Raw genomic sequence first — 13,412 nt, forward strand, 5'->3', positions numbered from 1 at the left:
CCCGCCAGCCCGCGGGAGCCGAAGTCCGCCGGTGGGCTGCGGTGGCTTGATAATAAGGGTGGCGTCGTGGTGGCCGAGGCCACTGCCGGACTCCCGAGGCTTTTCGCGACCCTAGCGGCTCTCCGGCGGCTTTCTCTTCTTGGTGGGGGGGACTTTGTGGATCTTGAGGCTAAGGGAACTGTGTAGGACTGGAGGACCACCCCCGCCCCCCACCCCTCCCTCCCTCCCACTTCAGCCATGTCGGTAGCTGAGGCCGCGGGGACCTCCGAGGTCCCGGAACCGGGCCGCAGGAACAGGTCCGGCAGCCCTCGCCAAATCCCGGTGGTCGGGGTGGTGACGGAGGACGAGGACGCACAGGTATGGTCGGGTGTCTGTGCTTTGGGAAGTGTGGAGGGGAGGTTGGGATCTGGGGGGGCGAGGAGAGGCCTGGGGGCAGCAAAGGGCGGAAATGGGGGCCGAAGTGGAAACACTCGGAGCCCGCGGGACGGAGGTTCCCAAGGCAACGCCGATCCTTCCGAGAACTGCCGCCGGAGGGAGGGTCCAGCTGTCGTCAGCCAACCTGTCTGGGGACTGTGGCGCGAGGTTCTCCCGGACCGTCCCACTAAACAGAATAAGCAAGGTTTTGCCGCTTTTCTTCGAAAAGTGTGACCACGAAGGGCGTGGGAGGAAAGGACACGTTTGTAGCAAAATCATGGATTTAATGAGCATTTTGTTTGCAATGGGCTTGTACGTAGATACCTGTTACTAAGTGATGTTCTTGACATAGGGGTAAAATCTCTCGTGTTTAAATTAGCTCCCACTTTAAAACCTACACCTGGAGGGAAGGAAAATCTGTCAAAATTAGAAAGTAGCCTCATTTTCATATGAAATTGGAGGCTGGTTATGGAGCCGGAGTTGAGAGAGAACAGAATTTACATATTTTACTGTACTTGTATTTGGTTTTGAGTTTATTTTTATTAGGAATACAAAATTAGTTCTTCTAAGTTGGTCTGTTGAGATATTTCACTTCGGAACCCTCGGCTGGATCTCCATTCGTGGCGGAAGTGTTTGTAAACTCCACGTCGTTTGTTTCATACTAGGGTTCCATTGCCCCTCCCTAGAGAGTATTGATCAAACCCTAAAGCGTGAATTCTCTGGAGGAATCCTACCCTACCTCTTCACACTGATGACGTGGGGTCACTATGGGAATTCCTGTGGAGGTTTTGCGAGTCCCAGGCTGCGTCAGGAACCTTGTCTCCTACGTCCACATCCTGGAACCTTGGAGAGTTCCTTGGGAGTGGCCAGTTGACTGGGGACCTCTTCTTTGGGAATAAGATTGAACTACCTGAGGACTCTCTGACATTTGCACGGTTTTAACTGTGGGCAACAGCAATTTTGCATGAGGAGGAACGGGGAATTTACCTTATCAGTTTTGTGGACGTATTCCAATAGGGTAGGGAGAAGAAAGACTTTCAGGAGCAGCAGCTCTCCACTCCCAAGGCTGCAGGGGGGCTCAACGTTACCGCCATTGTGCCCAGAAACCGGGCACAACTGAGAAGTAGGTGAATTTGGTATCTAATGGCTCTTGTTCCTTCACTCGCTGTAAAAGAGGTGGCAGGGATGGGGGGCACAGTTACACGAGGCAGGCTAGCATGGGTTAAAAAGAAAAAAAAAAAGGGAAATGCTTTTAACAGGCCAAAGCCAGAGTAGTCCACAACATATCAAGTAAAGCAAAACTAGTAAACCTGTGTATATGTGTGTGTACTTTCTCCCTTCCCTTTTCCCTTTCTTTTTTCCTTTTCTTTCATTATTACCCCTCCTTACAGAGCCTTGGATTCTCTTTCAGGTAGAACTATTTTTGTATTAATTGGAGTTCCTAGCTTGTTAATAAGTACTTGGAGAAGCATTAATATTTTTCAAAGTACTGGAGAAGGCCGTTTCTACCAAAAGAAAGGAGATAAAAACTTTTTTAGAGCTAGGAGAAATGATCACTCAACCTTTTTGGGTATTCTTTGTAGTTGTTCTTACAAATGAGGCCATGAGACGTTAACTGAGAGTTACTTAGTTTCTTTAATCGGAGTGAGGTCTAGCCATCTTTGCCATCATTGAAATGATAACCTTTTAGACCTCTGCCTTAGACCAGTAGAGGAAAGACTCATGGAACCCTTGGAACACTTGAGAGACAGTAAGTATATACTGGTAGCTAAAAGTGACTTTGGAGAGTCTATCTCAGTGCTTTAAGTCAGCTCCATTCTATGCTTGAAATCACAAATTGTTTACCTTTATGTCCTATTTTTAAAATTATTTATTTTGAGAGAGAGAGAGAGAGAGAGAGCACGCGCATGAGTGGGGGAGGGCCAGAGACAGGGGGAGAGAAACCCAAGCAGGCTCCATGCCATTAGAGCAGAGCCCAAGGCAGGGCTCAAACCCACCAACCATGAGACCATGACCCGAGCAGAAATCAACAGTCGGACGCCTAACTGACTGAGCCACCCAGGCGCCCCAATTTCCTATTTGTTTTAATGTTGTTCTCATTCTAAAGAATCAGAAGCCCTCTAGAGGTGCTTCTCAAACTTTAACGTCCATTTGGAAAACCTGGGGATCTTATCAAGATCAGACTGTGATTCTGTAGGGCTGGGGAGGAGCCCCGGATTCTGCTTTTCTAACAGGTTTCCGGGTGATGTCATTGCTACTGGTTGAAGGACCTCATTTCCCACCTGAAGTAGCAATGCTTAATTTATTATAGCTGCAGTAAAGTATGAACAGTGCTACAGAATTTCACAACATTTAACTCCTGGATAGCTGTAGGAAGTAGTTTCATGTGGATTCAGATTATAAAACAAAATAATAACAAAAATAAAACAAAATTCCAACCCTACCCCCACTGTTCCAGACTGTGTGTTAAAAAACAAGAGATGTCAAATGGAGTTTAAAAGAACTACTTGCTCTCTTTTCCTGTCACCACAAAGCTTCAGTTGATCTTGGATGAATGTCACATCCTTCTAGTCAGTACCTCTTCATCTCTTCCCAAACTGCTTTCCATAAATACCACTTTATGGTCCTCCTTCTTCCCTCTGAGCCTCACAACCTCTTTCAGGATTCCACAGTAGTTTCTTATCGCTTACGTCACCACACAGAATTACCCTGATCAAATCACTTAATATTCTATTTTCTGTAAAGCAAGCCTGTTTGAGAGGAGCGTGCCCCAAACCTGGGTGACCATCATAGTCATCTGAGGGGTTCAAAAAACTGTACATAGCTCATTCCTAACCCAGATTTACTGACTCATAATCCCCAATGTGGAGTCTGGTACTTTTTAAAAAGCTGTCTCAAGGGGCTGGGTGGCTCAGTTGGTTAAGCATCCGACTCTTGGTCTCGGCTCCGGTCATGATCTCTCCATTTGTGAGTTCAAGCCCCATATCAGGCTCTGCCCTGATGATGTGGAGCCTGCTTGGGATTCTGTCTCCTTCTCTCTGCCCCTCCTCTGCTTGTGCCCACCCACTCACTCTCTCTTTCTTTCTTTTTCAAAATAAATAAATTTATTTTTTTTAAACTCTCTCGAGTGATTTTTAGCCTCAAAACCACTGAACTAGATGATATCCAAGGTCTCTGCCTTCCCTAAAGTGCCTCAGGTCTACTTCTCTGTTGTGTTTTCAGGGTTTCCCAATGTATTATTTGTACTTAATCTGTACCAGATTCTCAGTTTAGTGCCACCTCCAAGAAGATAGAATTCTTGCCTGTTGTCTTTTCCTGTGGTGTCCCCCATTATCTTCCAGTATTCCCCAGTAGCACCCAGCACAATATATGGTACACAGGAGGTGATATTAAATATTTACTAAATGAATGCCCTTCCCCCTTTTCTGAATTTAAAACTTACCCTACCTCCCTACTCTCCAACGTAAAGTACTCTCCCAATAGGAAGCATTTATTTTCACCCTCACAGATCTTCTCATAAATGAATATAGTCCTAGGTCTCAGTCACACCATTTGTCACCTAATTATCACTTGTGTTATGTTAGCAACTGTTTCGTTTGTCTAAATTTTGCCTCTTTCCCTAGAATATGGATTCCTTAAGTGTAGGAAATATATCTTAATACCTATGTGTCCTTCCTTCCTTGACTCTGAGCTCAGAGTAGAAATTGAAGTTCATATAAATAACTTACAAAGCCTTTTGTGTTCCACACTGGCCTCCTGGCTTCTCTTCAACCTTGCCGGGTGTATTTTATACCTCTGCCTGAGGGCCTATGCACTTGGTGTGCCCATTGCCCGGGAGTTTTCCCCTATTTTTCATACCTCCTTCAAGACTTTGCTGAAATGTTACCCTCCCTGTGAGTCTTTTGCTGACCGTTGCTTAAGCATCTTAACACTTCCTACTTTCTTTCCTCCAAAGATATGTCATCTTGTAGTAAACTATATAACAGTGATTTTTGTCTCCTCCAAAGCATATTAATTCACTTTAAATTTTTTTATTTGTGGGTTACCTGGTGGCTCAGTCGGTTAGGTGTCCAACTTTGGCTCAGGTCATGATCTCATGGTCTGAGTTGGAGCCCCCCTCCCCCCCCCCCCCCCCCCCAATCAGGCTATGTGCTAACAGCTCAGAGCTTGGAGCCTGCTTTGGATTCTGTGTCTCCCTCTATCTGCCCCTCCTCCACTCGTGTTCTGTCTCTCTCTGTCTGTCTCTCTCAAAAATAAAATAAACATTAAAAAACTTTTATATGATTATAGGTAACATGATGTTACATTAGTTTCAAGTGTACAACATAGTGATTTGACAAGTATGTATATTATGCTGTGCTCACAAGTGTAGTTACCATCAGCTACCATAAAATGCTGTTACAATATCAGTGATTATATTCTCTATTTCATCCCTGTGACTTATTCATTCCAGAACTGGAAGCCTGTATCTCCCACTTCCCTTCACCCATTTTTTCTATCCTTTCCCTCACCCACCTTCTCTCCATTGGCAACCATCAGTTTGTTCTCTGTATTTATAGGTCTGATTCTGCTTTTTATTTGTTGATTTATTCATTTGTTTTATTTTTTCATTTTTGAGAGAGAGAGAGAGAGAGAGAGAGAGAGAGAGAGAGAGACAGTGTGAGCAGGGGGAGGGGAGGGGCAGAGAGAGAGGGAGACATAATCTGAAGCAGGTTCCAGGCTCCGACCTGTCAGCCCAGAGCCTGATGTAGGGCTTGAACCCATGAATTCTGAGATCATGACCTGAGCTAAAGTCAAACATGTAACCAACTGAGCCACCCAGGTGCCCCTATGCATTTGTTTTTTGTTGGATTCCACATGTGAGTAAAATCATATGGTATTTGTCTTTCTCAGTCTGACTTAATTCATTTAGCATAATACCCTCTAGGTCCATCTGTGTTGTCACAAATGGCACAATCTCGTACTTTTTATGGCTGTGTAATATTCCATTACATGTATATACCAAATCTTCCTTATCCATTTGTCTATCAGTGGATACTTAGGTTGCTTCCATATCTTGACTATTGTAAACATTACAATGCTACAATAAGCATAGAGGTGCATATATCTTTTCAAATCAGTGTTTTTGTTTTCTTTGGGTAAATTCCCAGTAGTGTAATTATTGGATCATGTGATAGTTCTTATATTTTTAACTTTTTGAGGAACCTCCCTACTGTACCAATTTATGTTATTGCCAACAGTGTAGGAGGATTCCTTTTTCTCCACAACCTCACCAACACTTGTAATTTCTTGTTGTCTTTTTTTTTTTTTTTGCTTGTTTTTAGCCATTCTGACAGGTATAAGGTGATAGCTCACTGTGGTTTTGATTTGTATTTCCCTGATGATTAGTGATATTGAGCATCTTTTCATGTATCTGTTGGTCATTTATATGTCTATAGAAATGTATTCTGTTTAGGTCCTCTGCACGTTTTTTAATTGGATTATTTGGGGATTTTTGCTGTTGAGTTGTAAAAGTTCTTTATATATTTTGGATATTAACCCCTTATCAGATATATCATTTGCAAATATCTTTTCCCATTCAGTAGGTTGCCTTTTTGTTTTCTTGATGGTTTTCTTTGCTGTGCAAGACAAAACATATTGATGTCATAGGAAAGCAGGAGATTTTGTGTTTTATTCAATACCATATCCTTAGCAACTAGAACAATGTCTGACACAGTGTAGATACTCCAAAATGTTTGTGGAATAAATAAATTGTGATTACTTGGCCTGCATAGGTATCATGGCTTAGCTTCCTTGCCCAAATTTGCTCTTCCTCTGAGAACCTCCACAATCTTCTAGTTGAAGTCCTATCCTGCCACTGTATGTAATACTGCCATGGACTGTCCTTAAAATTGCCTACCCTGGTTTTGGGGTAATTGCTAGACATAACCTCTGTGGTCAGTTGAGAAGTCAGGCAGAGAACTTAGGTGCAAAGAACCAGCACTCCTGCATCAGACAGACTTGCTAGCCCAGGTACTAGCTATGTGACCTTAACAAGTTAGGTCTCAATACCCCAGTTTCATCAACTCTATATGGTAAAGTCGAGGACTACTTAAGATATAAAGTTTAAAAAAGGGGGTGGAGGGGCCTGCCTGGCTCTGTTGGTAGAAGATGCAACTCTTGATTTCAGGGTTGTGAGTTCAAGCTCCATGTTGGGCATGGAACCTACTTAGGAAAAAAAGAAAAAAAAGGATATAAAGTGCCAGAGACAGACACATAAAAGGACCACAGTAAATATTAGTTCCTTTCCCCATAACCATGTATCAAATGAGCAGGATTTCTCCCCTTTGACCTGTCCCTTGGTAAAATGGGAAAATAAATTTATCCTGTAACTGTAAGTAAAGGTTTAATTTTCTTCAAAACAGTTTATTAGACTTGATCTTAAAATGTTTTGTTAAATGTTTTTACAATTCTCTATAAACATCTTATGTTAACAGCAATTATTTTCATGTTTACATCTGTATGTCCTCTTTTGCTTCATTCTGCTGTGTGATCTCATTTACCCAAACTCTTCCAATTATTACTTTAAGTCTCTGATTTGGAAATCTCTGCCCCCCAATTTAACTTATCTCCAGCCTCAACACAGGCCTCTTCTTCCAGCCTTCCCTGTCTCAGCAAAGGGTGACACTACTTCTATAATTGCCCAAGCCCAGGAGCATCATCACCTTTTCCTCTCTCTCCCACCAAATCAAATCACTCTTTAAGTCCCACAGACTCTACCTCCTTGATGTTTTTCATTCCATTCCCTGTTGTCGGCCTGGGTTGCCAGTACCTTAGTCAAGGCCTCAAGTTACAGATGTCTCCTACCTCCTTTCCAGTTCAGCCTAGACCTTTCCAGTTCAGTCTCTACTCAGCAAACAAAATTGCCTTTTTATTGTTTCACTCCTCTGGTTAAAGCCTGTGGAAATAAAGACCACCCTGATGAGAATAAGCAGGCACTATTTAATATACAGAGCTTGCTATATAGGAAGTCAGCTAACATTACTTACATTTGGCAGAGACTCTAAGGCAGGCAGGGAAGCTTTGTAGTGAAAAAAGGGAAAGCTTCTGGTATGCTCTGTTTGGAGGTTGTTGCCATGGGGAAGCTGGAGGTGGGCTAGCTACAAACAGGGCATTCTATGTGATTGATTTGGGAAGCATATTTGGGTTTCTCTGGTGGTCCTACATAGCAATATGAGGGGCAAAAAATAGGGAATCTGGCAATCATTGCCAAATTCTGACTTTCCTGAGCAAATAGCTCCTGGGTTTGGTTGCTGCAGAGATTACAGGCTAGAGTTCTGTTGCCATATGTAGTCTGGCCATTGTCTGTTTATATATCCAGTCTCTCAAACCATTCAATATTTTTGAAGATCTTTAGCATAGGATACGTACAAGGCATTCTGTAAAGTGGGGTTAATAATAGTATCTACCTCATACAATTCAATTAGCAAATACGTGGAAAGTACAACTGTACCTGGAAATAGACATCACCATCATTGTTATGATCATTATTGTTATTATTCATGATTTGACCTCTACTTACCCAATTAGCATCATCTGTAGCCACTATCCTTTGTACTATATTTTCCTCCCCATCCTCAAAATGCCTTTTCTTTTGCCTCCAGGCCTTCACATATGCTACTCCCTGTCTCCACCTCTCAAACCTTCAGTTCATCTCACAGATCCTACTCCTTCTCACCTCTCCCTGCCAATTACTTTTTACAGCAACTGTGTCATGCCTTCTGTGCTTCCAGTCTGTGTGCTTCCAGAGCACGCCTTTCAGCATCCAGGGAGCATTTTGTAGCTTTTTATCTGTGTTACTTGTATTCCATGCCAGACTGATAGCTACTTGAGGTCAGAGCAGTGTTGTTCCCCACACTTAGCACAGTTTCTGAAACATAGAAGCTGCTTCTAAATATTGATGGAAGGAGGAACGGGCTAAAGGAGGGAGGGCAGGAGAAATCTTAAAAATATAATATATGCTAAGCAAGTAACACACAGAGTAGCATGAAGTAATCAACATAAATCTGAAAGGAATCTATGCTTTAACCTTTACTACTCTCTGTTTCTTAATAAAAGTTATACCTGCTCATTTGGGAAAAACAATTCTGATAATACATGCAGGTATTAAAAAGAAAATGTTGCATTGACTTTCATTTCAATATGCTTTCCAGCCTTCAAAAACAATATTGCAGAAAATCTTAAAACAAAAACCTATTTTTTCCAAGAGGAAGAAAGAAGACAACTGAGGTAGTGGCAGATGGCACTGAACTCAAATCTTAAAAGACAAAATTCTATTTATCAAGTTTTTTGGTAACAGTAAATTTAATAATTTAAACAATTTAACAGTAAAATATAACAGTTTTTAAGGATAACCATAATACCAGGTAAAGATCAGTATTTAGAAAATCTTTTTTGATTATTAATTTTTTTGGTAAAAAGCATTTGGAGTTAAACTCACTCAGATACCCTACAAACTTAAAATTAGAGCACTTTACTGAAAATTGTTTTTTTGTTTGTTTGTTTGTTTTTAAGTTTATTTATTTGAAAAAGAGAGAATCTTAAGCAGGTCTCTGCACTGATATTGTGGAGCCGGATGTGGGGCTCGAACTCGAGCCATGAGTTCACAACCTAAGCCGAAACCAAGAGCAGGACACCTGACCAACTGAGCCACACAGGCACCCCTGAAAATTGTTTTTGAAAGACATTGCCTGAGATTAGAATATATGAGTTTGTAATTGTGAAAGGAAAGGAAATTCTAGACTTAAGAGGCAATAGAATAATATCTATGTAGACATAGGGAAAGATATGTATTATAGATTTAGAAATCAAAATACAATGGTGTTAACACTAAGTTAAATTATATATTTATACATGTAAACAAAAAGTAGCATATAAAAATAAACATATAAAAACAAAATTATATATAAAAGTAGATGTATTTAGATGATAGGAATAAGTAGGATTTTCTTCCCTTTTGAATTTTTTTATATCATCATCTTTTATATAATTTTTTTGAAGTTATTTTTTTATTTAAAAAATTTTTTAATGTTTATTTATTTTTGAGAGAGAGAAAGCCCACATGAGCAGGGAAGGGGCAGAGAGAGGGGGACAGAGGATCTGAAGTGGTCTCTGTGCTGATGTGCGTGCTCTCTCTCTCTCAAAATAAATTAATAAACTTAAAAAAGGTTAAAAAAAAGGGAAGAAAACGTCATGCAACAAAGCATTAATCCCCAAAACTGAATTTAAAATGTGGAGATTTTTGTATAAGTACTTAAATTTGGGATGATAGCACTTCCTGTTTCCTTCTCCGCTTACCTACAAATAACTTCATATGCCAGGCCCAGTTTCTGGAGCTGGGGTGCCAGAAAACAAAAGTCTTTGCCTTGAGTGAGCTTTGGGTAGGGTGTGGCGGGGGATAAACATGCAAACCATTCTAGAACCATAATGGGAATTGTAGTGGATAAGGAACTTAGGGTGCTATGGGAGCACAAAGGAAGGACATTTGTTCTTTTTCCTTCCCTTGAGGAGGCAACACCTGAGCTGAGTTTTGAAGCACCCGTGGGGTTTAACCAAGGGAAGGAAAATAGAGGAGGGGTGAGGGGCACTAATGGAGAGTAACTGAATGATTTAGATGGGTTATGTTCAGAATTGAGTTTTATTATTCACCATAGAGTAGAGGACCATGAAGGGTGGGAGAGTAGAGGCACTGAGAACAGCAGGATACCTTCACAACTCTGTCAATAAATCAGTTGCGCTCAAGAAATATTTAAAATGGGGCGCCTGGGTGGCTCAGTCGGTTAAGCGGCCGACTTCAGCTCGGGTCATGATCTCGCGGTCCGTGAGTTCGAGCCCCGCGTCGGGCTCTGTGCTGACAGCTCAGAGCCTGGAGCCTGTTTCAGATTCTGTGTCTCCCTCTCTCTGACCCTCCCCCGTTCATGCTCTGTCTCTCTCTGTCTCAAAAATAAATAAACGTTAAAAAAAAAAAAAGAAAAAAAAAAAAGAAATATTTAAAATGTAAAATCTATAGAACTTGGACATTCTGTTTTCTAATGTTGATGACTGTAAGAATGCTGATACCAACTGAGAAAGGGGATACCTAGTTCAGGAAGATGATCTCCTACCTGTAGTTTAGAAGCGAGTCTTATGTATATCTGCATAGACAAACTCAACGTATTGTGCATGTGTGGGATGTGGAATATGTATGTACCAGATCATTTCATTTTCCAAAGCATGGAAGTGCGATTATTACAGGTGTTTTGAAATTTAAAGACCATAAGATTATAAGATAATACTAGAATTCAAGAGGCATTTTTATTATTTTTTTCAACTCCAAAATTTATTTACTCCTATAAGGTCTCATCTGCTTTTCATTCTTCCCTCCATATCTTTTATAGAAATTGAAGTATAGTTGACATGTAATGTTGCATTAGTTTCAGGTGTACAACATAGTCATTCCACAAGTGTATAGTTAATGCTATGCTCATCACAAGTGTAGCTATTGTCTGTCACCATGCAATACTGTTAGAATACCATTCACTCTATTTCTTATGCTGTATGTACTTTTCATCCCTGTAACTTATTCCATAGCTGGAGGTCTCTATCTCTAACTCCCCTTCACCCATTTTGCCCATCCCTCCATTATCCCTTTCTCCTCACTATCTTTTTGTCATAAGATACTTTTAAGTTGCTGAGGGATAATATCATAGGAAAATAGTGTGCTTGATGTGATTTCTTGACTCTCATGACACAGAATTGTAAGAGTTGTATGTTTTTTAGGGTGCTTTCAAGACCATGGACCTAAATCGTGTCATCAAACTCCTTGAAGAAACTGATAAAGTAAGCTTTGAGAGAAAATTTCTCTACTGTATCACTTATAAACTATGATTTCCCTGAAAGGTAACATGTATTCCCCCAAAATAAGTCTTGTTTATTCCTTTTTGTTGAAAACATTTCAAATAGGAACATTTCTCATATTCAAGGACTGTTTGAATTTAGTATGAATGTGTTTTACCTGGTATGGAGGCTGGAGGAGGAGATTTCATTTGGTTTTGTGGGATGGACAAATCCATGGTAGATATAAACAGAAGGTATCAAGAGTACAGGAAGACTCCTCCAGCCTCTATTAATTGCTTGTTACCAAAAAGGATGTGGGGAACAAGAGTAGAAAAAGTGATTCATGATGTACTACTTAAAATTTCCTGACATGAAATCTGGATATATACACACTCAGACATATTCATAAGTTAATCTACTTTGAGAGGGATCTTATACAGAATGGAATGGAAATAAAATTATTTCAGATCTGAGCCTCAAAGTGGAGAGTGTAGGCATTGGGAGGAAGGATAATAAATGCATTTTATGCATGCTCACACACCACACTCTCCTGACATTACCTAAGAATCGATTGCATGCCTAAAAGCCAGCACACACTATAACATGACTACAGGATGAAGATTTCATGCTTTTAATATGTGGAAAATGGGTTGATCATGGTAGAGCCAATCAAAAAAAGTGTCTAGTGATTAGTAGGCCAAAAATTTAGTTACTGTGTTAGCATTTTTTAGTCTCACATTTTCACATAGAGAAAAAGCACAATAATAATAATGGCCCTTATAAGAATAATTTATCTCTTGCTGGCTGTGTTTGTTGTGAAAGTTATTTTTAATTTTGAATGTGCCTTCATTAAAAAAAAGAAAACCCAACTACATAAAGTTCCAACTAGTTTTTAAATAAAGGCAGACCAAAAAAAAAAAAAAAATGTATAGAAAATGCCACAGCTTCTTATGAACAATTTAAGAACTTTAAAAGGACAGTGTGATTCAGTTGTGAAAACAAACATATCACTGTATTGAGTTTTGTTTTTGTTTCTTTGTTTTGTTTTGTTTTTTGAGTTTTGTTTTAATTTGCTGAAGATGTTTGAGCCATTACACTGGGCTTGGTTTAGAAGTTAAAAATACAATTTCTACAGTCAGATAGCCAACTTTGACTCCTAACACCTCCAGTTACTAGCTAGGTGATTTTGGACAAATTAGCGTTTCCACTTGAGTTTCCTATTCTGGAAAATAGAGATAGTAATGGTACCTTCCTAATAGGGTTATTTTAAAAATTAATTAAATGACATGCATCAATAGAGCATAATGGTGCATGGCATAGAAAAATGCTCAGTGAATTCAAGTATTGTTAATATTATTAATGGAAACAAATGCTGCTTTTATATTAATCTAGTTTTGATTCTCAATTTCCTAATCAAATTAAAAAAAATATTTTTAACGTTTATTCATTTTTGAGAGAAAGTGCGAACAGGGGAGGGACAGAGAGAGAGGGAAATATGGAATCTGAAGCAGGCTCCAGGCTCTGAGCTGTCAGCCCAGAGCCCAGCCCAACACAGGGCTCAGATCCACGAACTGTGAGATCATGACCTGAGCTGAAGTCAGACACTTAACCGACTGAGCCACCCAGGTGCCCCTTCCTAATCAAATTTAAATGATATATTTATTTTTACCTTCACTGTTTGAGGAAGTATTTTATAATGCTTGCATTATAATATAGGAATTTAATAATTAACAGTTTCAATTTACTTTTTATATTCAGGAAAATTTTTAATATCTCAACATATTTAACAGTACAAAAGAACTAAAATAGATAACTTGTTTTAGGATGATTTAGAAGAAGAACAACTTAAATCTGTCAAGAAACTGGTGCAGTGTTATCAGAATGGACTTGTATCCTTTACATATATCTATATCTGTATCTAGATCTTTACGTGTTTGTTTCATTTATCCTGAAATGGGAGAATTTTTATTAGAAAATGTATTCATTTCCTCTTGCTGCTATAACAAATTACCCCAAACTTAGTGTCACCAAACATACTAAAGCTTTTTCTTACAGTTCTTGAGGTCACAAGTCCAAAATCAGCCTCACTGGGCTGACGTCAGGTGTTGGCAGGGCTGGTTCCTTCTGAAGGCTCTAGATGTGAA

At 39.9% G+C, this 13,412-nt stretch overlaps 1 protein-coding gene across 6 annotated transcripts in view; it reads left to right on the plus strand.

Annotated features, from left to right (window-relative positions):
* Positions 1-13,412, plus strand: part of CFAP69 (cilia and flagella associated protein 69) — a 61,696-nt gene that overhangs the window by 120 nt on the left and 48,164 nt on the right. For 3 of the 6 annotated variants that reach the window (XM_042917292.1, XM_042917301.1, XM_042917322.1), the window contains exons 1-3: positions 422-619; positions 11,212-11,271; positions 13,092-13,157. In XM_042917292.1, coding sequence (XP_042773226.1) covers positions 449-619; positions 11,212-11,271; positions 13,092-13,157 — 297 coding nt within the window. In that variant the 5' untranslated portion in view covers positions 422-448. Of the gene's footprint in view, positions 1-235; positions 358-421; positions 620-1,454; positions 1,538-11,211; positions 11,272-13,091; positions 13,158-13,412 lie in introns of those variants that run through there. The other 3 variants (XM_042917312.1, XM_042917329.1, XM_042917339.1) reach the window with 3 other exon arrangements.

The sequence above is a fragment of the Panthera leo genome, chromosome A2 (genome assembly GCF_018350215.1).
Source record: "Panthera leo isolate Ple1 chromosome A2, P.leo_Ple1_pat1.1, whole genome shotgun sequence".
NCBI classification, from domain to species: Eukaryota; Metazoa; Chordata; class Mammalia; order Carnivora; family Felidae; genus Panthera; species Panthera leo.